General features: G+C 37.4%; 5 protein-coding genes across 6 annotated transcripts; all 5 read left to right on the plus strand.

Moving 5' to 3' along the window:
- The first annotated feature begins 703 nt into the window (after nt 1-703).
- Nucleotides 704-1,626, plus strand: LOC17875436 (glu S.griseus protease inhibitor). Its single transcript, XM_006281973.2, has 2 exons — nt 704-827; nt 1,235-1,626. The coding sequence occupies exons 1-2, from the start codon at nt 743-745 to the stop codon at nt 1,441-1,443; spliced, it is 294 nt and encodes a 97-aa protein (XP_006282035.1). The 5' UTR covers nt 704-742; the 3' UTR covers nt 1,444-1,626.
- An 885-nt stretch (nt 1,627-2,511) lies between these two features.
- Nucleotides 2,512-4,814, plus strand: LOC111832543 (FRIGIDA-like protein 5). The gene is made up of 4 exons (XM_023789479.1): nt 2,512-2,543; nt 2,874-4,119; nt 4,201-4,340; nt 4,424-4,814. Exons 2-4 carry the CDS (start codon nt 2,925-2,927, stop codon nt 4,811-4,813), a joined length of 1,725 nt encoding a protein of 574 aa, XP_023645247.1. The 5' UTR covers nt 2,512-2,543; nt 2,874-2,924; the 3' UTR covers nt 4,814.
- Nucleotides 4,815-5,779: 965 nt separating this feature from the next.
- Nucleotides 5,780-8,982, plus strand: LOC17875830 (protein NUCLEAR FUSION DEFECTIVE 4). Its single transcript, XM_006280183.2, has 3 exons — nt 5,780-6,217; nt 7,124-8,058; nt 8,145-8,982. Exons 1-3 carry the CDS (start codon nt 5,909-5,911, stop codon nt 8,611-8,613), a joined length of 1,713 nt encoding a protein of 570 aa, XP_006280245.1. The 5' UTR covers nt 5,780-5,908; the 3' UTR covers nt 8,614-8,982.
- A 1,245-nt stretch (nt 8,983-10,227) lies between these two features.
- LOC17875362 lies at nt 10,228-20,356 on the plus strand. Of its 2 annotated transcripts, XM_023787603.1 has the most exons (15): nt 10,228-10,313; nt 10,395-10,476; nt 10,552-11,365; nt 11,452-12,424; nt 12,539-12,595; nt 12,883-13,197; nt 13,301-14,281; nt 14,365-16,146; nt 16,535-16,849; nt 16,935-17,927; nt 18,012-18,564; nt 18,674-18,738; nt 18,897-19,049; nt 19,154-19,644; nt 19,809-20,356. In XM_023787603.1, exons 1-15 carry the CDS (start codon nt 10,308-10,310, stop codon nt 20,311-20,313), a joined length of 8,085 nt encoding a protein of 2,694 aa, XP_023643371.1. In that variant the 5' UTR covers nt 10,228-10,307; the 3' UTR covers nt 20,314-20,356. The 2 variants fall into 2 exon arrangements, with proteins under 2 accessions (XP_023643371.1, XP_006279889.1); XM_006279827.2 differs by having other exon boundaries at nt 11,452-12,595.
- Nucleotides 20,357-21,121: 765 nt separating this feature from the next.
- On the plus strand, nt 21,122-25,415 carry LOC17876659 (disease resistance protein LAZ5). The gene is made up of 5 exons (XM_023787189.1): nt 21,122-21,576; nt 21,659-22,802; nt 22,948-23,259; nt 23,588-24,547; nt 24,620-25,415. The coding sequence occupies exons 1-5, from the start codon at nt 21,122-21,124 to the stop codon at nt 25,196-25,198; spliced, it is 3,450 nt and encodes a 1,149-aa protein (XP_023642957.1). The 3' UTR covers nt 25,199-25,415.
- Nucleotides 25,416-25,451: the final 36 nt, after the last annotated feature.

Raw genomic sequence — 25,451 nt, forward strand, 5'->3', positions numbered from 1 at the left:
GATACTACAATAAGTATTTTAAATTAAGTAAATAATTTATATTTATTTTTTTTGTTGGAAAGTCGTAAAAGTTGTGTGGTAGGAAATTAGTAAAAATATATTTACTACGACAAATTTTGTAGGAAATGGGTTATAAAATTTGTTTCGATTTTCCTACGAAATTTCCTACAAAGTTTTTTTTGAAAGTTTTTGGTAGGAAATTTCCTACAAAGTTTTTTTTGAAAGTTTTTGGTAGGAAATTTCCTACCAAATTTTGACCAACAAAGATTTCCTATGGGAGATATCCTACAATTATTTTCGTAGGAAAATAGAAGGAAACACGTGTTTTCTACCATTTTCCTATCATATCTGTAGTAGGAAATCAAACATTTTCTTGTAGTGTAATGACATTTCTAATTTCTCGACACAAAAAAAATTACTGTTTTAAAATACGGAAATTAAGATTTACAAGTAGTTTTAGAGACAATAAAAAGCAGTTATTATCAAACGTTTCGATTGTGCCTAACAAATAGTCAAAAAAATAAGTTTCGTGTCTTTATACTTAAGTTATACTCAATTAAAGCATTCCTTACAATAACGTATAGCCTTTGTAATGAATAGGCTCACAAGGCAACACAACATTCTTTGCTATATATATATATGTTGTTGTTCTACACGTAAAATGAAAAGTATATCACTTGAAAGATTATCAATCTTCTTGTGAAGTAAAATCTGACAAAAGAGAGAACAACAAAAAAAAAAAATGTCAAACTACAAATGTCCGATCCTTGGTCCCAAGTGTGATCTCTGTGACTGCTCAGGCCGTGGATGCCAATCTCAGTTCCCAGGTAATGTTCATCTATCAAGTTCTTAGTTCTCCTACACATGATAAAAGTGAATTGTGTTGTATTAGAGATATCTTAAAGAGCACGATGTGTGTTTACAAACCAAAAAAAAAAAAAAAAAAAAAGCACGATGTGTATCTTACGGATCAACTATATATTATAGACCGTCAAAAACATTTCAAATCTAGTTTTTTCTTTTTTTTTTCAATTGAATGCTGAGTTTGTATGTAAAGCGAAAAGTAAACTGTAGATGTTTGTGATATGATTTGGAAACTAAGTTGTTTTTATCAAAACTAAAACCCTAATTGACCAAACATGTTCTTACTAACATGACGAATACCATAATTTGAACCATATGTATATAATACGAAAGACTAAACATTTGCATGATGTACATTGCATGTGTGTAGGATTGAAAGTGGAGTGGCCAGAGCTAAAAGGAGTGAGTGGACTTCAAGCAAAGGCAACAATAGAAAGTGACAATCCACGTGTGACAGCTTTCATTTACCCTCTAGGTGTTTATCTACCTTCCATCAATTGTTGCAACCGTGTCATTCTCTTTGTTCCTGCCGAAGATTGTCCCAATGGTCCTGTCCAAAATCGCCCAATCGTCGGATGATTCCTACTACCATGCACGTTACGTTCTTCTTCTTCTTTTTTGTTTTCTCATAAACTCAAGTTTTCATCTTGAGCTTCAATAAAACTTTTAAAGTATGTTCTACTCTTTTCATCATCAGCTGTTGCCATTGGCATGAATAATAAAACGAGTCTCGAGAGGTTTCTATAAATCTTGTTTCGGGTATTATATTCTGAAGTCTGAACTATGTATTCATGCATTATCAGTTAAAAATCTTTAGATACTTCAGTTTAATAAATTCTATTACATATATATCTTTAAATATATGTGTGTGAGTGTGACGTTGATACAAAAAAAAAAAAAAAAGACTGCATTTTACTTCTACGGAAATTATATATAACATGAAAGACATCATCCTCTATATATCTAGCTAGAGTTACCAAATTTTGATTAAAAAAAAAAAAATTTCACCAAATTTATATATTTTGATTTTCTTCAATATAAATTAAATGCTTTAAGTTTTGCCCTATCTAATTTTAAATTTTATGTAATTTTATATCTTCACTAGGAAGTTGTACATGTTTAATTAATATTACAGTATATTAGAAATAAAATGTAAGGAACCGATTGTTGTTTAGATTTTTAAAACTGTAGAAACTTTGGTCTTTAGACTTTAAAAGCTGTTTCTAAAATTTCCTAAAGTCTAACTTCTCTCATTTGAGAAAATAAAAATACTTCTCTCATTTGTTCGTAAGATGAGTATTTTCTTTTCAACATAATGTAACTTTGCTAAAAATCAAAAGTCATAATTTGTATTTTTACAATAAAAATTTCAAGATAAAATTACAATGAAAATATCAATTAATCAAAACCCATAAAGAATCAGGACTTCTGTCACGTCAAAGCATTTTTAAAACACTGGACAGAACTCATTGGATAAAACGCAATGGGCCTTTATTCCTGTTAAGCCCATCGCAACGGCTACAATTTCAGAGGGCAATACAGTAAAAACAAAAAAAATCTCCTCTTCGCTCCATTAAAATCTACAGTCAATTTTTTTTTTCCCAGTCTTCTGCAGTACAGTCTTCTCTCACTCTACACGCAAAAGTTGCCACTGCTCAATTCTGCAACTTTTCTCTTTAGTACGTCTCCTTTGCTCTCTGTTTCCTTCTATCTCTGTTGTTTGCTAATGTTGTTAAAATTTTCTTACTTTCGTTCAAAAAGTTAGGGTTTTTATTTTACAAAGATGTTCTTCTGATCTTCTTCACTTCGTTCACATGGTTCCTGAAGTTTTGGTTTTTGTTTATCTTTCTGAAGTTTAGTTTGAAGGTATGTTCGATTTCTTGTTATTTCTTCGTTTAGAGTTTAGTTTCTCTTTACATTAGTCTAAACTCTTACTCTGTTTGGTCGATTTTGTTATAAAAACTGCTCAGCTTAGGTTCCTGCACTTACCATAAAGTCGGATTTTCCAGGTTGAGTGTTAAATCTTTGTTGTTGTTGAAGCCACACTGTTGTTCGTTGCGATGGAGCAGACTTGTGTTGAGGATGAGTTGACACTGACGGTTACTAGACTCAACAGTGAGTCTAAGAGACAGAAAATTTGCAAATCTTTGGAGAAGTACAAAACTAAATCGGCTGGGATATTGAAGAGTTTGCAGGACCATATTGATATGCTTGAATCTGATATTGTAAAGAGGTCTCAGGAAGTAGAAAGGAAGGAGAAAAAGCTTCAAGCTTTGAGCTTGGAATTGGAGAAGATACAGAGGAAGATTGAAGCTGGTGAGACTAAGTCAAGTGACATAGAAAAAGAGCTTGATTTTCTTAGGAACCATGTCAGGTCAGAAGAAAACCAGCTTCAGGTTTTGAGCTTATGTCTTGGGAAAATCGAAGAAAAGATTAAGATTCAAACTGATGCACTTGAAGAAAAGGAGAAAGAGATTAAAGCAGCGGAGACTGAAGCTGGTGACAAGAGAACGGAACTTGGTTTGTTAAGGAACCAGATTGAGCTGCAAAGAAGTGAACTTGAGGAAAAGACGCAGAGGATTAAAGATGCGGAGATTGAAGCAGGTGTCAAAGAAAAGGTACTTAATTCCCTGAGGAACCAGATCAAGTCAGAAGAAAAGACACTCATTAAGGTTAGGGAATCAGTAGTGAATACTCAAAACGAACTTGAGATGAAGAAGAAAGAGATAAGACAGACTAGCACTGTGGTTGTTAAGCACGAGCAACAGCTAGTTGCAGTAGAGACTGAGGAGTTTATTGGAGATCCTTTCATGCGTTATAAAATCTCATCAGCATCTATTGGTTACCATGAAGTCTCCAATATTCTTAGAGCTAAATGTAATCCAGCAGATTATGTTCTGGAACTAGTGGAGGGAGAAGTAAGGGATGCTCATCAAAGAAAAGAATCTGGTTTACGGGAGTTAGTAGTTGAGAATTTGGTTCTGTTTTTTGAAGAGATAGCGGATATTGGAGTATTGGACAAGCCTCATCTGCAGCTTAAGGCTACAAGTGTGGCAAATTTGTGGAAGTGCTTGATAAGAACTGAAGCTCCAAGATCATCTATTGAGGCTTTGGCTTTTTTGTTGTTCATTGTGGCATATGAAATAAAGAGTTTGATCAATAAAGAAGAAACTGCGCTACTTGTCACATCTGTTTTTCATTACAGACAGGGTCCAAAGCTCTTTCATTCACTTGGTCTTGAACCTAAAATCCCAGGTTAGTATCCAAAACATTTCTGATACATTAAAGACAGAAGTAAGAAGTAAAATCTTACTAAAAAATTTATATCTTTTGCAGAATGTGTTCTAGGTCTCATAAATGACCGTCATTATATTCCTGCAGCCCGACTTGTATGTTTGTTCAAGCTTAAAGATTTCTCAGCTCAAAATCTTTTAATGAAAGAGGTCATTAATTTAAAACGCTCAGCGCTAGGGAAAGTAAGAATTGGTTTCCCATGTGTTTAATCTTGGTCATTTGATGTAGAGCTTATAAATATAAGTTTTGTTTGTTTATCTTTTAGGTTGATAACAAAGATGTTGGAAGATTGAGCGCTATCATTGAACTTGCGGCAGATTATAAGCTTGACATTGATCTTTCAGCGGACCTTATCGCCAAACTCGTGTTTCAGAGAGAAAGCTCAACACCACATGTGCTTTATTGCTCTGTTGAAGCACCAAGGCAATCAGCCAATGGTGGATCTTCAGGTTCAAGAGTGGGTCTTCAGGTTCCTAAACGCGAGATCGAATCCTTTATGATCCCATCAGACAATGGTAGTGATAGGTTGGCTGTTCCATTGGCATTTGTAAGGAAAGGAGTTAGAAGTGGAAGAGCAGTGAGAAAGTATGAGAAGAAAACTAAGGAAGAAGAAGTGGGTAAGAGTCACTATTGGAAGCAGAGGGTCTTTGAATAAAAGGAACTAAGCTATCTATGTATTTATGAGTTTCAGATCTCTTCTCTTCTCTCTTCTCTATCTTCTCTTATCTTTATCTTAATCTCCCGATAATCCAAAGGTTAGGTAGTTTCTAATGTCTGATAGTCAATATGTGTTAAGGCTCTAATAGGAATAGGTCTGTCTCTGTCTCTCGCTCTTATGAATAGGCTTTGTTCCAAGTTAGTCTCTTTTGTTCTACCTGCATAGAATGATCTTGCTTGTTTGTTTTGTGGTAACTTGTTGGAGAAGGTATAATAAGATTCTTGTTATTAGGCTTTTGCTTTCCCTTCTAGAGAGTAAACGAAAAGAGTTGTCCCCATCTGCGAGCTCTAAAGCATTCAACTATTGAATTCACGCTCTGGTGTTGAATCGAGACCGAGTCGCATTAACCGAACCAAAACCAAAGCAATCGACCTAAGCCAAGAATATTTTCCCAATAATGTAATTGAGCGTAAACCTAACAATGTAACAATGTATGTGTGGCTTGTCTAGCAAAATGAGATAGACCATGATGTGTGACCTCAGCCTAATAGCATAAAAGAATAGTGTATTTTGTTGTATTATGTGGGCATGACAAATTTGTTGGTGTATTTTGTACAAAAAAAACACTAAAAACACTCATGTTTGTAAAAAGAATACCAAAAAAGTTGGTAATTGTTAAATGAAATAAAATTCCAAATTTATTACTATTATGGAACATACTGTATGATCAATTATTAATGTAATAATGTCTCAACCCAAAAAAGAGAGAAATTATGAATGTAACAGTTTACAAAAAAAAAAAAAAAACAGTTTGATTTGACACCGAACCGAAATCATAATGAACAGAAAGCTAAACCGGGTAAATATTTAATTCGAATTCGGTTAATTTAGCCTTTAGATATGAAGATGCCACGTAAACCAACATGATTCGTTTCTCTCTATTTAGTAGTAGTCCAGTGAAGAAGCTTTAATCATAAAATCACGCGAGAGAGAGAGAAGAGAAGAGAACAAAGACTAAAAGACAAAAATCTCCGGTGATTGAGGAACCGTTCGTCGGAGATTGTTTAACGACGGTGGGGGAGGAAGAAGACGATGGCGGGACAATCAAGGAAATGGATGATTCTGGTAGCGACGATCTGGATTCAAGCATTCACCGGAACTAATTTCGATTTCTCGACGTACTCGTCGAATTTGAAATCGGTTCTAGGGATTTCTCAAGTACAGTTGAACTACCTCGCCGTCGCTTCGGATCTCGGTAAAGTTTTCGGTTGGTCATCGGGACTTGCGCTTTTGTATTTCCCTCTTTGGACGGTGCTCTTCGCGGCGGCGAGTATGGGTTTCGTTGGTTATGGTGTTCAGTGGCTCGTCATCACTAACGTTATCGCTTTGCCTTATATCTTGGTAAGTCTCTGTTGCTTTGATCTTGAATCAAATTTGTAAAAACCAAATCAGAAAGAATTCGAATTTGTTTTTAGGAACAGTATTAGTAAAGTTTCTTACTTTATTGCTTTAATGAATATAAACTCACTGTCTAAGTTCTTACACTAATGTTGTTCTTGGCCTAATGGCTTATTGAATACAAGTCTATTTAGTTTAACTAATGAGTTATAGTTAAAATAGAGAGTTTGTTCAAGTTTATAAGTAGGTTAGTGTTACATAGTACAGATTATTGAAATTTGTAAATTGTGTTTGGTATAAAGATTTTCTTGGTTACTAATACTGATATCAAGATTTGGAGGTTTGGAAGAAGAGTCGGTGATGGTTGAATGGTTGATTGGTAGTTCAGTAAGTGAATTTGTCATTTGTATGGTTGGTCGCACGTGTTTTTCTTTGGTTTGGTTCTGCTTTGTCTTGGTTTGATGACTAACTCGAGAATCTTTATTGCTTCTTTGTGATCGGATCTTAGTTTTGTGTATATAAATACTTTTTTCTTTCTCACCAAAAAAAAACTTTTTTCTTTGTCGCCAAATCATTTAAATAGTGTTTTTCTTGCAGTAAATGGCAGTTGGGTTTCTTTCTGATCTATTCTTTTTGATGACTAGGCGCACTAGAGGATCTTTGTCATGTGGTATATATAATATTGAATTTTCAGGTAGAAGTGTTTATATGTCTATATGAGAGCCTAGTCAATTAAAATTATTATTTATTGTGTTTCTGAGGAAGAATGATTACTTTTTTTTGGAGAGAAGATTGTGATCAAACACAACATTCCGTTAGGAATTTTGTTCTATTAGTGTTGATTCTTTCAGAACTGTCTTTGTCTAACCAAACTTGCGACTAATTATGGGGTTTGTGATGTTACTGCAGGTGTTTCTGTGTTGTTTGTTAGCTGGGCTAAGTATTTGTTGGTTTAACACAGTCTGTTTTGTGCTCTGCATCAGAAACTTTCCAGCAAACAGATCACTTGCACTTTCTCTCACAGTGAGTTTTAATGGTGTAAGTGCCGCTTTATACACCCTTGCTTACAACGCAATTAATCCTGTTTCTACACAGCAATACCTTCTTTTAAACTCCCTTATACCTCTTGTTGTCTCCTTTGCTTCTCTTATTCCTATTCTTCGCCAACCGCCTCTTGAACCTCTTCCTCCAGATGGAGTTCGAAGAGATTCTCTCATGTTTCTCTTGCTCAACATATTAGCGGTATTGAACGGTGTTTATCTGCTTCTCTTTGGTTCTAAAACTTCTGATGTAACCTCAGCTCGTCTTCTCTTTGGTGGATCAATTCTTCTTTTGATTCTCCCTCTATGTCTTCCTGGTCTAGTCTACGCTCGCAATTGGTATCTGCACAATGTCCACTCTAGTTTCCGGTTAGAAGGTTCTGGTTTCATTCTTGTTGATGTCGATGAGCTTGAGATGCATAAAGGAATGGTGACACGTGATGCCAGCGTCGATGGCTACCAGTTGCTAAACGATGATGTAATGCGAGCCGTCATTACTTCTGATCAGAAGAGTTTCATTGAAGATGACGACGGATGTTGTTGCAATAAGCTCATTACAAGAAATCTGCTTGGAATGCTTGGAGAGGAACATCCTCTATATTTGCTCTTACGCAGATCAGATTTCTGGCTTTACTATATAGCCTACTTTTGTGGTGGCACAATTGGACTTGTTTATAGTAACAACCTGGGGCAGATTGCACAATCTTTAGGACAAAGCTCTGAGACAACAACTCTTGTCACACTTTATTCGTCTTTCTCATTCTTTGGTCGATTACTTTCAGCAACACCAGACTATATAAGAGCGTAAGTCCCTTACAAAAGCATTTGTCACTTTTCTGGTTCTAACATTATAAGAAGATTAAGATGTAATTGAAATGTCAATTATGCAGGAAGGTTTATTTTGCTAGAACCGGGTGGCTAGCCGTTGCTCTTTTACCAACCACAATTGCTCTTTTCTTGCTGGCATCATCAGGAAGCTTGGCGGCTTTACAAGCAGGAACAGCACTAATCGGTCTAAGTTCGGGTTTCATATTTGCAGCAGCGGTTTCCATAACATCAGAGCTTTTTGGACCCAACAGCGTCGGGGTTAACCACAACATCCTCATCACAAACATACCGATAGGATCGTTGGTCTACGGTTTCTTAGCTGCTTTGGTCTATGAATCCCATAGCATGGCTGGGTCAAATACTGAGTCGGTTATATGTATGGGACGAGACTGTTATTTCCTAACGTTTGTGTGGTGGGGATGCTTGTCTGTGATTGGTCTAGCTTCAAGTGTGTTCTTGTTTCTGAGAACCAGAAGAGCCTATCAACGTTTTGAACAAGATCGGATAACTTCAAGCATGCTCTATTCTTAGAATTTCCTCCAACGAATTGAAGGGAAATTTGAAAGCGACGACTCAAACTTGTGCAGAGACGTGTTAGTGCACAAAAGTTTTGATCTTTCTTGCTGAAATAAGAAGAAAGAGGGAATCTTAGGACATAACTTTTCGTCAGGAGAAGGGTTCAGATTTGCTTTTTGTGATAGTGGATCGGTAAGCTGGACTGGGGAATTGAACTACGGGAGCATTCAATGTCATGGTCTAGCGACATGACCGAATCAGTATAGCCTGAATAGTTATGGTGATGAGACAGACAATCATACTGAGGTCAAATTGCAGACTGTTTAATCTCAATTTTCTTCTTACATTTTATCCATAACTACCACTTTTGAATTTTTCTCCCCCCATAAAAAAAACACATTAATTTATTATTTTCCTCTATATCACGTTGCAAAACGGGAAATGACTAAAACATCCTCTAAAATGACTAACATAAAACACATAAAATATAATTTAAAGGTTTACTAATAAGTAATAACTAATGAGACTGCATTTCATTTATTTGTTTTAAAATTTATGGAAAAGGCAAATACTAAAAACCAATTAAAAATCTATTGTCATGACTCTTAGAGCATCCTTAAAGGCATAAGTTTGAGGATGTAGCTTAGGAGTTTTTTAGTATTATAATAATGTAAGAGGTTAAGATAAGAACCAAAGTTTTTGAGTTGATTATTGGTTGAACTTTTAGAATCTTAAAAATGTAATAATTTTATAATGTAAAAAATTTAAAATATTTTTTTTTAAAAAAAAAAATTTAAATTGAAAACATATAAATAAACATAAAACTGATTTGGAAATAAAAAGAAACATAAAATACAATGCACAATTATTTTAAAAAGAAAAACAATGAAGTGAAAATAAAAAACATAAAAAGATACAAACATATTTATTAAAGCACATAAACATTATATTAAACTGATACAAAGTTTAAAAACCTTGTTAATCATTTGAGGGAAGAAGAAATGAAAAATGTTTTTCTTTTTACAATGCTCTAACCACTCACAGAATTACACTGGCATAAGATGCCCCAACAAAAGCTTCTTAACTACGAATTGAATATTTTTTCTCAATCTACTGTGCAATTATTTTGGATTTATAATATTGGTTTTATGCCCGACCGATTATACCGTTAAAGATGGCCTTATGTCAGCTAAACCCACATGGTTCTAAATGGATCTGCCTTTAAAGTCAAGGAGATAGTATTTGATTAAAACAAATGGATGATAGATTAATAGTAGTTTAGTAATAAAAAAATAATCATTTTCTATTTTATTTTACATGATACTGTATTTTCAATTTCGTCTGCATAATTTTTGTATATATTTAATTTTTTTTTGACTAGTTATATTTTGCAATATATTTTCTTTTGTTGAGTTAGTTTTAGTTAACTGTATTTATGTAATAATTTAATTTTGTGTATGAAAAGTTTTAAACATCACTTAATTAAGAGGGGAAAAATGCTAGAGAAGAAAACGAAGACTTTGAGCGCCTTTGTTGTTCTGTAAGATGGGTCGTCGTCACTCGTCACACTCTTCACATCTACCAACTCATGGACCAAATCAAATTAGAAAATCAATCAAACACCATCTCAAAAGTCATCGTATTTGGAGTGATTAATCAAGAAGATCCAGAGAACCAGCAATCGTGATTCGTGAATAAAACACAAGAAGATGAAGGTAAATATGTGAAATTCGAACAAATTCATAACTTGGACCCTATCTCGTGTGATACTAAGAGGTTTTCTTATTTGTATGCAGCAAAAGTTCGTGATCAAATTTCATCATATGATTGACGACAAAACCCGATCAAAAGCACTGAAAACTGCGGTTCTGTGTAGAGGTAACAGAGATGCAAATCCTTAGAGATATAAAGATTATTGTGTGAATCTAAAGATTTAATGCGACTGGTTTATAGGCGTGTCAGCTGTGGAAATCACGGGAGTTTACAGGGACCGGATTGTTGTGACTGGTGATGAAATCGATATAGTCGGTTTGATTAGGACTCTGAAGAAAAAAGTAGCTTTTGCGGAGCTGGTAAGCGTCAACAAATTCGAACCACCCAAGGATGATGGTAACCAAAACCAAAAGCTCAAAGATGATGGTAACAAAGAGCCCAAAGATGATGGTAGTAACAAAGAGGAGCCGGATAAAAATACCTACTTTTTTAAATCATATATGGAAAGCTTGGGATTTGAAAGAGGTATTCTCGGTGGGATTGTTCAAGCTAAACTAAAATCCCGAAGAGATGACGATTTACCCGGTGAAGCAAAGCCTGACGAAACCTTTATCAATTTTGTTGAGAACAAGAGGGTTCTTGACGTTGTCCCAGTTACTGAAGAAAAAAATCTAGATCTGAGCCACGATTTTGTACGCCACCTCGTCAAAGCCTTGGAAAACAATGGAGTCAACGTCCGGCGTGGAGATCTTCATTTCGAGATCAAGGAGTCGACGACGACGGCGCTTATAATCTTCTCGAGCAGGTACGCAGAGTCAAGTTGGTGCTTAAATGAGCTGGTGAAGATCAAAGAGCTCAGGGAAGAAGGGAAACTCTCAGTCATTCCAATTTTCTACGAACTGGAGCAATCGGAGGTTACACAACTTAAGGGAGACTTCGGTGTTAGATTTTGGAATTCGTGGAGGATTAATCGGGATCACCATATCGTTGAATGGAAGGAAGCTTTGGAGTCTGTTGCGAACATTAAGGGCTTCTACTGGAAGGAGGAAGACTGGTATATAATTGCAATTTCTTTTGAATTGATTGCTGCTGAAATAATTAGATTCCTTGTCTTATCGATGGGTCTCGTTTTTTCGACAGTTCTGAGTTCATCACTCTCACTATCAAGGAAGTCATGGAGAAAGGAGAAATTGCATCTCTCTTTCTTTCTACAGGTGAAGGAAAAAGTAGTGATTTCCAGACAGGAAGAGGAGAAAAGCATAAAACTTATCTTAACAAATGTCACCTATTTGGAATTGAGCAACGCCTGGAGCAATTGGAGAGGAAGTTAGAGTTTGATTGCAATGAAACTCGAATTATTGGAGTTGTTGGGATGCCTGGTATTGGTAAAACCACTCTTGCAATGATGCTGCACGAAAAGTGGAACTGCAAGTTTCTTCGCTGCGTGCCTCTTTTGGGTATCCGTAAGAAGTCTGAGGAACATGGGCCGCTGTGGCTACGAAAGACTCTCTTGGAAGTCTTACTCGAGGGAAAGTTTCCAGAGATAAGTGACAAGACGACACATGAATCCGTGAAGGATAAACTTCTTCAGACTAAAGTTTTTGTTGTTCTCGATGATGTGAGTAACAAGAAACAACTAGAGTTTCTCCTCAGTGAACTTGACTGGATTAAGAAGGGAAGTAAGATCATTATTACAACGTCTGACCAGTCATTGCTTAAGGGTTTTGCTGATGATACTTTTGTTGTCCCGCTTTTAAATGACAAAGAGGCTTTTCAACTCTTTACTTATCATGCCTTTGATGATCAAATCTGTAGTGCCACACAGAATTTCCTGAGCCTCTCAAGAAATTTTGTGGAGTACGCCCGAGGGCACCCACAAGCTCTCATATTACTTGGTATTGAACTTTGTGGGAAAGATGAGGCTCACTGGGAACATACCCTGGGAATAATAACAAATCGTTACAATTCATGGCTCCAAGATATCTTTGGATTCGATCAACTTAATGAGCAGCAGAAATATGTTGTTCTTGACATTGTGTATTTTTTCAAATCAGAAGATGAGTATTTTGTTAGGAGTTTACTGGATTCAGGAGATCCTGATAATACTGATTCTGTGAGTGAATTAAGAGATCTTGCTGACAAGTTCCTGATTACAATCTCTGACGGGAGAGTAGAGATGAATGATATACTGTATAGTTTCATCAAGAGTCTTCGTTTCCCTTTGCAGTATAGGCTGTGGAACTACGAAGATATCATCAACAAACGAAAGAAGATAAGACTATGGGTAAGTTTATCTTATGTGAAAGAGCAAATCCAATCATGTTCTCAGAACAAATTTCCAGATATTTTTTTTCATAGTTAATAAGTAAAACAATTGTTGCCCTGCTTAAAACCTGAACTGGTGAATTTTGAGTTTGATATTAAGCTCTTTATTTACTATACTATGAAAACAGGGAAACGATAGTAAATTGTATGAACTTCTAATAGAAACACTTTTGTCTAGACATGCTTTTTTATTAAACTCTAGACAAAAATACTTCGATTACATGTTTTCTTTTGCTTTGCTATCAGGATGCTCATAATGTAAGAGGCATATTCTTAGACATGTCCAAATTAACAAAGAGCATCTCCTTCGACTGTTCAACCTTCATTGATATGTGCAATCTTCGGTACATGAAAATATATGATTCTTGTTGTCCTCGGCAATGTATGTCTGACTGCAAATTACAGTTCCCTGAGGGGCTTGAATTCTCCTTGAAAGAGGTCCGATATTTTCATTGGGTGAAATTTCCGTTAAAAGAACTTCCAACAGATTTTCGACCGGAAAATCTTGTTGACCTTAGGCTACCACACAGCAACATCGAACGTGTTTGGGAAGGTGTTAAGGTGTGTCTTCCTTTGCCTATCTTTTTGTTATTATGTTTAAATTAGACTACTTAAGTAATTAGTGCAGTTTTTTTATTGGTTTGCCTTCTGATGGGTTGCACAGGATACACCACGGTTGAAGTGGGTAGATCTAAGCCACTCCAGTAATTTGCTCGACTTGTCAGCATTGTCAAGAGCTGAAAATCTTCAAAGATTAAATTTGGAAGGCTGCACGATTTTGGATAAATTGCCGATGGAAATCCAATATATGAAGTCTCTTGTTTTCCTGAACCTGAGAGGATGCACACATCTTTCATATCTTCCGGAGATGAATTTAATATCTCTTAAAACTCTGATCCTCAGTGAGTGCTTAAACCTTGAGAAATTTCAGTTTGTCTCAGAAAGTCTAGAAGTTTTACATCTAGATGGCACTGCAATCAAGAGACTTCCTCTAGCCATCAAGAAGCTCCAGAGACTTGTCTTATTGAATTTGAAGAACTGTGAAATGTTGGAGTGTCTTCCCAAATGTCTTGGAGAGCTGAAAGCTCTTGAAGAGCTAATACTTTCTGGTTGTTCAAAGCTTAAGAATATTTCAGATATAACGGAAAACATGAAACATCTCCAGAGTTTACTTATCGACAGGATAGGAGCAAAAGAGATGCCAAACATATCGTGTTCCAATATTTCAGAAGACCAAGCTTCTGCAGATATGATCGTACAACCTTTTGACCCAAGGGTTTGGCCACGTGGTGGTAATGGAGTATGCTCTCTACGACGTCTTTGTTTAAGCGGAAATGATTTTGTCAGCCTGCAAACTGATATTGGGAAACTTTACAATCTAAATTGGCTAGATGTGAGGCAATGCAAGTTTCTGACCTCTATACCAATGCTTCCACCAAGACTTCAGTACTTTGATGCTCATGGTTGTGATTCACTGGAAAGAGTTGCAAATCCGTTGGCTCTTCCAGTGCTGTCGGAGCAGATCCATGCCACATTCAATTTTTCCAACTGTAACAAGTTGGATAAAGATGCGAAGGATAGTATCATATCTTATACTCGATGGAAAAGTGAGTTAGTGTTAGATGCTCTCTCTCGATACAATGGGGTATGCCTGTTTCTATGTCAATTTCCAGTCTTCCTTGCAGCATCTGTCGATATCTAATATGATTTGGTATTCTTTTTTTGTAGGGTTCCGGTTTAGAAGACTTCACTGGATCTTGCTTTCCTGGATGGGAAGTACCAGCATGGTTTAGTTACCAAGCCTCTGGGTCGGTGTTAAAGCAAAAACTTCCTCAACACTGGTGTGACAACCAGTTTATTGGGATAGCTCTATGCGCTGTTATCCTATTTCCTGGATACTACAAGCAGAAGAACCGTCTCTTTGTAAAATGTAATTGTGTGTTCAATTACAAAGACAAGTCTGATATCCGTTTTATCTACACTATTGGCAGTTGGAGGGAACCAAGTAACACACCAAGGAAGATTGAGCCGTCTCATGTATTTGTTGGCTATACCAGTACGTTGGATATGAAGAAATATGTTGAGGAAGAAGAAGAGGGATGTAGTCAAACTGAGGCTTCTTTTGAATTTCAAGTGACAGATGGTACAGATGTCCTAGAAGATTGCAAGGTGCTGAAGTGTGGATTTAGTTTGGTTTATGCAACCAATGAAAGAGAGAATATAAGGTGGAATGCAGAGACTGTTGTAATTCCAAAAAGGATTGAGAATATCATTGGTAAAGCAATATCTTATGGAAACTCTGGAAGTCATGATGATATCCAATATGAATCTTACTTTGGTACATGTCTCGGAAGTGATGAAAAATTCTTCTGTGAAGCAAAATCTGATGCCAACCCAAATTTAGAGAAGAGTTTTGAAAACAAGCAAGTTGACCTTTCAAAAGAAGAAGACGCAGGAAGAGAAATTAATGTAAGCTCTTATCATGACGACACATCTTCAAGAACTTTAGAGAAGCTTAAAATGCATTCTTTAGTTGGGGTTGAAGTACGACTCAAGCAATTGGAAAAGGTGTTGTTCTCAACACCAGGAAAAACTCGTATTGTTGGAGTTGTTGGAATGCCCGGCTTTGGTAAAACAACTCTCGCCACAGTTTTGTTTGAAAAGCGTGGGTGTAAGTTTCCAAGTCACTTGTTTTTAACAATGTCAAAAAAATACAGCCTGGATCAGTTGAGGAAGGTGTTCCTGAAAGAGTTACTCAAACACGTACATCAAGACATAGATGAGGAAACAACTCATGAATCCATCAAGGATAAACTGCGTCAGACTAAAAGTTTTGTTGTACTTGATGATGTGAGTGACAAGGAGCAATTAGAGTTTCTGCTTGGCAACCTTGACTGGATTAAGAAGGGAAGCAAGATTGTTATTACAACGCGTGACAAGTCATTGTTAAAGGGATTGGCTCATAATGCTTTTGTGGTCCAACAATTAGACAACAGAGAAGCCTTTCAACTCTTTACTTATCATGCCTTCTATAATCAAATGTATCCTTCAGAAACCTTCCTGTCGTTGTCCAGAATATTCGTGGATAATGTACCAGGTAACCCACTGGTTCTCACGCAACTGGGAAACGACCTTTGTGGAAAAGATGAGGCCTACTGGCAACATGAACTGCGACGAGTGAGACAAAATTTTAGTATGGAAATGAGAGATGTCTGGACATTCTCTATTGACCAGCTTAATGAGAAACAGAGAGATGTGTTTTTAGACATAGTGCATTTTTTTAAATCAGAGGATGAGGATTTTGTTAAAAGTATTCTGGATTCAGAAAACCCCGAAGCTGTGAGTGAAGTAAGAGATCTTGCTGACAAGTTCCTCATAACAATTTCTGCTGGGCGAGTAGAGATGCATGATCAACTGTATGCATTGGGTAAGGAACTTGGTTCTCCTGGGCAGCATAGGTTGTGCAATGACAAAGATATCATCAACAAGGTGACAAAAATGAAACCACCGGTACGTTTATTTTTTCTGCAAAAGAGAGTCCATTAATGCTTGCAACATTTTTTGACTATCCTAGAACAAACTTTAAGATCATTATTTGTTAAGAACAAGAGCCAAAAAAATATATTACCTATCGTGAAATAAAAAGACTGAAATTAATCAACCTGTGAAATTTTAGGACGGATCGTAAAATTATTTTAACTAATAAGAAAACATGAAACAAAAATAATATATTGAATCATCTAGAAGACTTGAATACTAATGGGCAAGTTTTTTTCGAGGGGAGAGAATTAAAACACTCTCTGTCAAATAACCTGGAAAACAAGCTCACCCTCCATATGAAAGCAAAACCCTGGGACTTAATGTAATTCCTAACTTTATGTTTGTTACTTGCTTCTAGGAGGCTAATAATGTGAGAGGTATTTTCTTAGACATGTCTGAAATAAGGGAGAGTATTGCCTTGGAATGTATGACTTTCACCGATATGCAAAACCTTCTATACCTCAAGATATATGATTCTTATTGCCCTCGGAAATGTAAAGCTGACTGCAACTTATATTTCCCGGATGGGCTTGAGTTCCCCTTGAAAGAGGTTCGATATCTCCATTGGGTGAAATTCCCATTGCTGGAACTTCCACCCGACTTCAGACCCGAGAATCTTGTAGACCTGAGGCTGCCTTACAGCAAGATTGAACGTGTTTGGGAAGGTCTCAAGGTGTGTCTTCTTGTTCAATCTTTTTGCAGTTATGTTTTCATTGGATCACTTACGTATTTTATGATTGTTGGTTAAATTTTGACAGGATACACCACGGTTGAAGTGGGTTGATTTAAGGCACTCAAGTAAGTTGTTCGAATTGTCAGCATTGTCGAAGGCTGAAAATCTTCGAAGATTGAATCTGGAAGGCTGCACGAGTTTGGATGAGCTGCCATTGGAAATACAAAATATGAAGTCTCTTGTTTTCTTGAACCTGAGAGGATGCATACGTCTTTGCCATCTTCCAAAGATGAACTTAATCTCTCTAAAAACCCTCATCCTCAGTGACTGCTCAAACCTAAAGGAATTTCAGTTAATTTCCGAAAGTGTAGAATTTCTACATTTGGATGGCACAGCAATTGAAGGACTTCCTCCAGCTATACAGAACCTCCGGAGACTTGTCATGTTGAATTTGAAAAACTGCACGATGCTGGAGTGTCTTCCCAACTGTTTGGGCAAGCTGAAATTTCTTGACGAGCTAGTACTCTCTGGTTGTTCAAGGCTCAAGAGTCTTCCAGATGTCAGGCATAGCTTAAAACATCTTCAGATTTTACTTCTTGATGGGACAAGAGCAAATGAGATGCCAAGTGTATCATGCTTTACTGGATTCGAAGGCCCAGCTTCTGCTGATATTTCCTTACAACCTTTTGGGTTATATTCAACCATGAGAGAGTATGCATGTGGTGTAAATGGATTATCCGCACTACGACATTTATGTTTGAGTGGAAATGATTTTGTTACCCTGCAACCTGACATTGGGAAACTGTATAATCTGAACTGGCTTGACGTGAAGCAGTGCAAGAAGCTGACATTTGTTCCAACTCTTCCACCCAGACTTCAATACTTTAATGCACATGGCTGTGATTTGCTGGAAAGAGTTGCAAATCCTCTAGCCCTTCCGGTACTGTCTGGGGAGAACCATGCAACATTCAATTTTTCCAACTGCTATACATTGGATCAAGACGCAAAGGATAGTATCATATCCTATACTCGGTGGAGAAGCCAGTTAATGGTAGATAAACTCACTCGTTACGATGAGGTCTGTCTATCTCTCTCTATTAATTTTCAGTCTCCTGAGTGGCATCTATTGTATGTAATTTAGTTTTGGTGTTCCTTTTTGTAGGATTCTGTCTTGGAAGCCTTTACTGGAACCTGCTTTCCTGGATGGGAAGTGCCGGCATGGTTCAGTCACCGAGCTTTTGGACTGCTGTTAAAGCCAAAGCTGCCTCTACACTGGAGTGATAACAGGTTTACTGGGATAGCTCTGTGCGCTGTTATCTCATTTCAAGGCTACCATGAGCAGAGGAACCGTCTCTTAGTGAAATGTAAAAGTGTGTTTAATAAAGAAGATGGGTCTCGTGTCCGCTTTAGTTGCACTATTGGCAGTTGGAGTGAATCAAATAACACACCAGGGAAGATTGAAACGTGTCATGTCTTTATTGGCTATATTAGTATGTTGGATATCAAGAAACTGGGAGAGGAAGATAAAGAAAGATGTAGTCACAGTGAGGCTTTGTTTGAATTTCAAGTGACAGATGGTACAGAAGTGTTAGAAGGTTGCGAGGTGCTGAAGTGTGGCTTTAGTTTGGTCTATGCAACCGATGACGGGCGGGTTAAATCTGGCGTACGTGGAGTTCCTCTTGAAGCAAATCACTACAGAGCTTATTCAAAAAAAGGTGATTGGATCTAAGATTTATTAGCTTCATCTTTATGTGTGATATTGTCTTTGCTTCCTAATATTGCTCGAGGTTTTTAAATTTCTGATTGTCTGTCTTCCTTTTTTAGTGGCTATCTCGGAAGTAAGAAGGGAAACTGGAGCAGCTGGAAGATCACCTGACGGTGGGGACAAGGTACTGGACTTGCCAAATAAAATGATAGCACTTGGAGTCATAAGTTTAATCATATGTTAATTGGTTGAATGAATCGGATATATTTTCTGTGACAAAGATTTCATGTATTTTCCATTGCATGATCATTTACTTATACCTTTTTGTTACATCCTATGCAGGCTACAAGTCCTCAGCCACCTATTGCTAAGTCTCGTTTTTCCTGGGCAGAATATAGATCCGGATCAAAGAATTCAGAAAGAGAGAGACACATTAAAGAGTTAGAGGTCGACGCCCAGTTGTCTGGGGAGCCTCATCATCACAGCGGCAACATTGTAAGCTCTTTTTTTTTGGATAATAACTAATAAGTAGACGAATTAATTGCTCAAACCTATTCCCATTCCCCAGTCATATGAACTACCAAATTCTTGTCTATCAGATACCCATGGTTGCATCGTCTTCTGAAGCTGGAATCCAACAAAGCCACTCTCAGATTTTCATCAGTTATCATGGAGCTGAGCTGCAGAGGACCTTTTTCAGACATCTTGTGAGTACTTTGACAGATGCAGGGGTCACCGTTTTCACAGACAACGACAAGGGAAATGGGATAAAACAACTGATACAGCTCTACCAGAGAATAGAGGAGTCGAAGATTGCACTCGTCATCTTCTCCAAGAGCTATGTGGAGTCAAATGTTTGCTTGAACGAGCTTGTGATGATGGACGAGCTCGTGAAGGAAGGCAAACTCTTGGTGATCCCCGTTTTCTACAATGTGAGATCAAGTGACGTGAGAAACATCAAGGGAGAATTTGGCCAACATTTCAAGGAAATGAGAGAGAGATACAAGGATGGACTTGAGAGAGTCCCGAAGTGGGAAACTTCCGTGAAGTCAATCGCAAAGACAATCGGCATACACTCGGAAGTTCACTGGTATTAATTTCCTGATTTTTCCTTATTGATGAATAATAGGGTCAAATAAGATGTCTTTCCTTTTGGACATGCCAAAAAGTACACAACTTTCGAATTTTGCCACATACTGTACATAACCTTTTCGTACAAATTTCCAACTACCATTACTCTCGCCAATGTTGCAGCGAGGATGCGTCTCTGGTTGAAGCAACTGTTGAAGCAGTTCAGAGAGCGCTAACCAAAATTTCTGAAGGAAATCCTAAGTACCTGGGAAGTGTTAATACGCCAACTGACCATGTTTTCGCCCTTTTTGTGACTTTTCTCTTCTGTCTCTTCATGTCTCCTCTACTTTTCTATCAATCATATTCTTTTCCGAGTGGTATATGGTTAATGAATTTTCTGGTTACGGTGGTTGCTGTTGGGGTCTTTTACCAGAAACTTTGCAGATGGAGAGGCCAGAAGACAGAATCGCCTGCAACCATATCACCATCACCTTTAGCAAAGTCAGGTAACAGCATATTTAGGAAATGGTTTAGCTCTGTCGTTTGCGGTGCGTGGCTCATATGTGCTGTGTTTTTTTATCTTACTACATTGGGAATAATCACAACTTGTATTACTTCTGGTTGTCCTGGCGATTCTGCTAAAGACACTTTCTTGGACATGAATGTCTTTGATTTTGATGTTTTATGAACATGTATATATTTATTCCTCAATTCATTTGTTGTGTTGCCTACTAACGTCATCGGACCGAGAAAACAAACAAACGTCTTAACTGTATTTGATGTAGTTTTTTTTTTGGTAGGAGTATTTGATGTATTGATATATATTCTTTTCAGCTTACTGGCCGGCCCACTTTATTAATCTCAAAGTGAGGACTGAGGCTGGGATCGAACTAAAAATATTTGGTTGGACAAAATTACCAAATCGATTGTATTTTACCAAACCAAAGTTGATAATAAGCTTTCATATTGTGATTGTACTGAACCTTCGAAATTGAACGCAAGCTATTCCCTAAAATTACATTTTAACCACATGGTGGTTGTGGAGGTTCCCATCTGGTGAAAGAGTTGCCATGTTGGTTTAAGTGCGGGATCAATTCATCCCGGATGCGAATTGTTTTCCATATCATGTGACCACATGGATATGGACTTTTGTTTTGGGCTCATTTAAATACCAATACGCGGAAAAAAATCTATTTTACAAAATAAAATTTTAAAATTCTTTTTGTAAAATGTAAACCCATGTCCACTTCTTCATATAATTTTCTTAAATCGGAAATTATACAAATTTTGAAACATTAATCCAATCAGATTAAACCGGTTCACGACTTGCCAAAGCGAAGGATCTTCCGATTAAAAAGAAAAAAAGTGTTATCGGAAAAAAAACCCGGTCAAACACTCAAACTTGGTGTGTACTAACTGCTAGTGTAACTTGATTATATGAAGTTGACTTCAATTTTCGAACTTCTCCTAACGATTCAACCAAAAAAAACTTTCCGATGGCGGCATCTTCCGGAGAGTCGTGGCAAGTGTTCATCAATTTCCGGGGAGAAGAATTGCGCGGCAATTTCATCAGCCATCTTGAAGGAGCCTTAACGCTAGCTGAAATCAAATACTACATCGACACGAAAGAGGTCCCAAGCGAAGATCTCACCGTCCTTTTCACGAGGATCGAGCAATCGGAAATCGCACTGTGCATCTTCTCGAGCAAGTACGCTGAATCGAAGTGGTGTTTGGACGAGCTTGTGAAGATCACTGAACAAGTTGAGAAAGGAAAACTCAGAATCATCCCCGTCTTCTTCAATGTCACACCTGAGGAAGTTAAAGAGCAGAAGGGTGAGTTTGGGCTTAAGCTCTACGGAGAAGGTAAAAGGAAAAGACCTAATATCTCTGCTTGGGAGAACGCTTTGGATTCTGTTCCAAGCAAGATAGGCTTGAATCTGAAGAATTTTAGGTTTGTGATATTGTTTGACCTGTTTCTTCTTATTCTCAAGGGTTTTGTTTCATTGATTGTTGATTTTTCTTCGAAATTGCAGGAACGAGAGAGAGTTCGTTGATAAGATCGTTGACTCTGTCAAAAGAGTGCTTGAGGTGATTCCTCTCAACGGGATTTCTAAAGATCTCTCATCTGTAAGTGACTCTAATGGTAACATATCCTCTAGCCACATCGAACAGCCTAAAGCGCTTCCTCTTGACTATGGAATGGAACAAAGGCTTAAGCAATTAGAAGAAAAGTTGGATTTTGATAGCCTCGAAACTCAAATTGTTGGAATTGTTGGGATGCCTGGGATTGGTAAAACCGCTCTAGCTGAAATGCATTTCAAGAAGTGGAACAACAGGTTTGTGTTTAAAAAGATTATCCGGGTGATCCGTGAGGAGATAAATGACGAATCAGATTGGTTGAAAGATACACTTCTGAATGGTAAAGAATTGAATCATAAGGCTCAAAATTTCAAAAGGAAAATTTTTGTTGTTTTGGATGATGTGAGCCATAAGAACCAAGTAAAGTTCTTACTTAAAAATCTCGAGTGGATTAAGAAAGGGAGCAAGATTGTCATTACGACGCGTGACAAGTCAACGATCGCAGAACTGGTTCACGATATTTATATTGTCCCTGGGCTGAATGATAAAGATGCCTTGGAGCTCTTTAAACATCATGCCTTTAACGATCAAGATTCCAGTAAAACAGGGAATTTACTGAAGCTATGCAAAAAGTATGTGGATTATGCTGGGGGCAATCCAGGAGCCCTCAAGGAACTGGGAAAGGAGCTTTGTGGAGAAGATGAGGCTCACTGGGAAGCAAGACTGGCAACACTGCCACATTGTTGCAATCCCAAGATCCAAAGTGAATTGAGAATCAGTTATGACAAACTAAGTGAACAGCAGAAGGATGCGTTTCTCGACATCGCTTGTTTCTTCAGATCAGAAGAAGAGGATTATGTGAAATGTTTACTGGACCCATATGGCCCTGATTCTAGTGAAGTTGTTAGAGATCTTGCTGAAAAATTGTTGATATGCATTTCTGCCGGCCGAATAGAGATGCATAACCTACTGTGTACATTTGGCCAGGAACTTGGTTCATCTGATGAAAATAAGTCAGGGAAAAGAATGTGGAATCATGAAAAAATTAAAAACACCCTACGCTCTGAACAGATCATCCTCAGTCAGAGAATAAAAAAGGTAAAAGAAATCTCAAGTCCCTCTAAAGTCTAAACTACGTCAATGTACTTTCTTGAGTCATATGTTTGGAGTTCAAGGCTGGCTTACTTCATATGTGCTTTGCTAATTTCTTTGTCGTTTGACTTGTTTCCGGGAAATGGAAAAGGTGAGGGGTATATTCCTAGACACGTCCAAACTTGAGGATGGAATCCCCATAGACCCGGACATTTTTATCGAAAGGTTCAACCAGCAGAATCTGCGATACCTCAAAGTATATGACTCTGTTTGTCCTAAGCAGTGTGATGTTGACTGTAAAGTAAACTTGCCTGATGGACTGGAGTTCCCGTTTCAAGAGATCAGATATCTCCACTGGCTGAAATTTCCATTGGATGAACTTCCACCAGACTTCAACCCAGAAAATCTCATTGATCTCAGGCTGCCTTACAGTAAGATTAAACGGGTTTGGGAAGCTGTTAAGGTGTGTCTCCATGTACCCTCTTTGCATTGCTACAGTACACTATGGTGTCATTTGTTTTTTCAAGTTCGTGCATACATGGAATTTTTCATAACTACATTTTTCATTCTCTTATAAATTATTTTTGCACAGTAGGCAACCATAAGGTTTATAATTTACAACTGAACTCGGATAAGAACTAGTTTCATTTGAAGGAAAGCATATTTACATTACCATCTAAACATGAAAGAAACAAGCAAACGTAAACATACATCCGAGATACCTATATGACTAAAACAACCTTTGAAATCTAGCTGATTGGTGGTAAATTTGTTCTGAGCTGTTGTCACAGGAAACGCCATGGTTGAAGTGGGTTGATCTAAGTTATTCAAACAAGTTGACTGACCTGTCAGCATTATCAAAGGCGTTTCATCTCCGGAGATTAAATCTTGAAGGCTGCACTGTTCTTGATAAGTTGCCAGAAGAGATGAAAAATATGAAAAGTCTTGTTTTCCTTAACCTCAGAGGATGCACAATGCTGTCATCTCTACCAGAAAGACTGGATTTAGTCTCCCTGAAGACTCTCATCCTCAGTGGCTGCTCAAAATTTATCAATTTCGAGCTGATTTCTGAAAATCTTGAATTTCTACATTTAGATGGCACTGCAATTCAGAATCTTCCTTGGGCCATCCAAAACTTCCAGAAACTTGTGTTATTAAATCTCAAAGACTGCAAAATGTTGAAGTTTCTACCGGAATGTCTTGACAAGCTGAAGGCTCTTGAAGAACTAATACTCTCTGGTTGTGGTAAGCTTACGAGTTTTCCTGATACTAAGGAGAAAATGGAAAATCTGCAGATTTTGCTACTTGATGGGACCAAAATAAAAGAGTTGCCCAACATATTATTACACTCTTGTAACTTCAAAGGCCAAGTGGTATTGCATCGGTCACCTGGGATGAATGGTCTATCCATGCTGCGGCGTCTATGCTTAAGCAGAAATGAGGAGATATGCAGCCTACACTCTAGCATTAGTCAACTCTATCATTTGAATTGGATCGATTTAAAGTATTGCAAGAATCTACTATCTATTCCAACGCTCCCACCTAATCTTCAATGCTTAGATGCACATGCTTGCAACTCACTAAAAGAAGTAGCGAGTCCTCTGGCCCTTCTTATGCCAACGCAGAAGATCCCCTGCTCATTCATTTTCACTAACTGTGAGAAATTGGAGCAAGACGCAAAGAAAGAAATCATATGCTATGCTCACAACAAGAGCAGGATGATTTCAGATGCATTAAATCGCCACAATAAGGTCTTTCTCTATCATCCCGAAAGCTCATCCACAGTTCAAATTATATTAATTATGTTTTGTTTTACATTATAGGGTCTTGCTTTTGAAGCTTTGGTTGCCACCTGTTTTCCTGGAAGTGAAGTTCCTGCTTGGTTTAGTCACAGAGCTTCTGGAGCAGTGTTGGATCCTGAGCTCCCTCGACATTGGAGTAAAAGTGGGTTCGTTGGAATAGCTCTATGTGCTATTGTCTCATTTAAAGACCACACAATTCAAAACAACAACCTCCAGGTGAAATGCATATGCGAGTTCAACAATGTTGAGACATCCTCTAGCTACTTTAATTGCCATGTTGGAGGATTATCTGAGACAGTTGACGAACAACGTATGATTAAGTCGACTCATGTATTCATCGGTTACACCAATTGGTTGAATATCAACAAATTTCAAGAAAAGGATGGTGAGAAAGAATGTGTTCCTACTAAGGCTTCCATTAAATTTGAAGTGATAGATGGTACTGGCAAGGCTTCAAATTGCGAGGTATTGAAATGCGGTTTTAGTTTAGTATTTGAGTCTGGTTCTTGGGAGGCAAGCTCAAGGAGAGAGGACTTGGAACAAGTAGAGAACAGATGGTTGGGTCCCTTGAGAAGAATAAGAAGGTTTCTTCCATTATGATTGAATATTGTGGTGCAATCACCGCGAGGGATGATAGGTTGATGGTGAAGCTAGCTGTAATATGTAGCTTCATAGAGAGCTAATTTAGTAGCTTCTCTTGTCTACTAATCTTTAATATTTTTAACAAGAAACTGAAAATACTAAAACTTTTTAATCTTTTATATGTTGATGTGTTATTGTACAACATTTTGCTTCTCATGTCTCAATACTAAAACAGAATTGGTGCCAAACTTTTGAAAATTTCAAAACACAA

Source organism: Capsella rubella, unplaced genomic scaffold, assembly GCF_000375325.1.
Source record: "Capsella rubella cultivar Monte Gargano unplaced genomic scaffold, Caprub1_0 scaffold_8, whole genome shotgun sequence".
Lineage (NCBI taxonomy): Eukaryota > Viridiplantae > Streptophyta > Magnoliopsida > Brassicales > Brassicaceae > Capsella > Capsella rubella.

Bases quoted from the DNA above. Each gene is read 5' to 3' on its own strand.
- LOC17876659 (XM_023787189.1), top strand. From the start codon at position 21,122: ATGGCGGCATCTTCCGGAGAGTCGTGGCAAGTGTTCATCAATTTCCGG. The intron at 21,577-21,658 runs GTTTGTGATATT...TCGAAATTGCAG, and splicing joins TTGAATCTGAAGAATTTTAG to GAACGAGAGAGAGTTCGTTG. The intron at 22,803-22,947 runs GTAAAAGAAATC...GAAATGGAAAAG, and splicing joins TCAGTCAGAGAATAAAAAAG to GTGAGGGGTATATTCCTAGA.
- LOC17875830 (XM_006280183.2), top strand. From the start codon at position 5,909: ATGGCGGGACAATCAAGGAAATGGATGATTCTGGTAGCGACGATCTGG. The intron at 6,218-7,123 runs GTAAGTCTCTGT...ATGTTACTGCAG, and splicing joins TCGCTTTGCCTTATATCTTG to GTGTTTCTGTGTTGTTTGTT. The intron at 8,059-8,144 runs GTAAGTCCCTTA...TCAATTATGCAG, and splicing joins ACACCAGACTATATAAGAGC to GAAGGTTTATTTTGCTAGAA.
- LOC17875436 (XM_006281973.2), top strand. From the start codon at position 743: ATGTCAAACTACAAATGTCCGATCCTTGGTCCCAAGTGTGATCTCTGT. The intron at 828-1,234 runs GTAATGTTCATC...GCATGTGTGTAG, and splicing joins ATGCCAATCTCAGTTCCCAG to GATTGAAAGTGGAGTGGCCA.
- LOC111832543 (XM_023789479.1), top strand. From the start codon at position 2,925: ATGGAGCAGACTTGTGTTGAGGATGAGTTGACACTGACGGTTACTAGA. The intron at 4,120-4,200 runs GTTAGTATCCAA...TATCTTTTGCAG, and splicing joins TCTTGAACCTAAAATCCCAG to AATGTGTTCTAGGTCTCATA. The intron at 4,341-4,423 runs GTAAGAATTGGT...TTTATCTTTTAG, and splicing joins AACGCTCAGCGCTAGGGAAA to GTTGATAACAAAGATGTTGG.
- LOC17875362 (XM_006279827.2), top strand. The intron at 18,739-18,896 runs GTACTGGACTTG...CATCCTATGCAG, and splicing joins CACCTGACGGTGGGGACAAG to GCTACAAGTCCTCAGCCACC. The intron at 19,645-19,808 runs GTATTAATTTCC...CCAATGTTGCAG, and splicing joins ATACACTCGGAAGTTCACTG to CGAGGATGCGTCTCTGGTTG.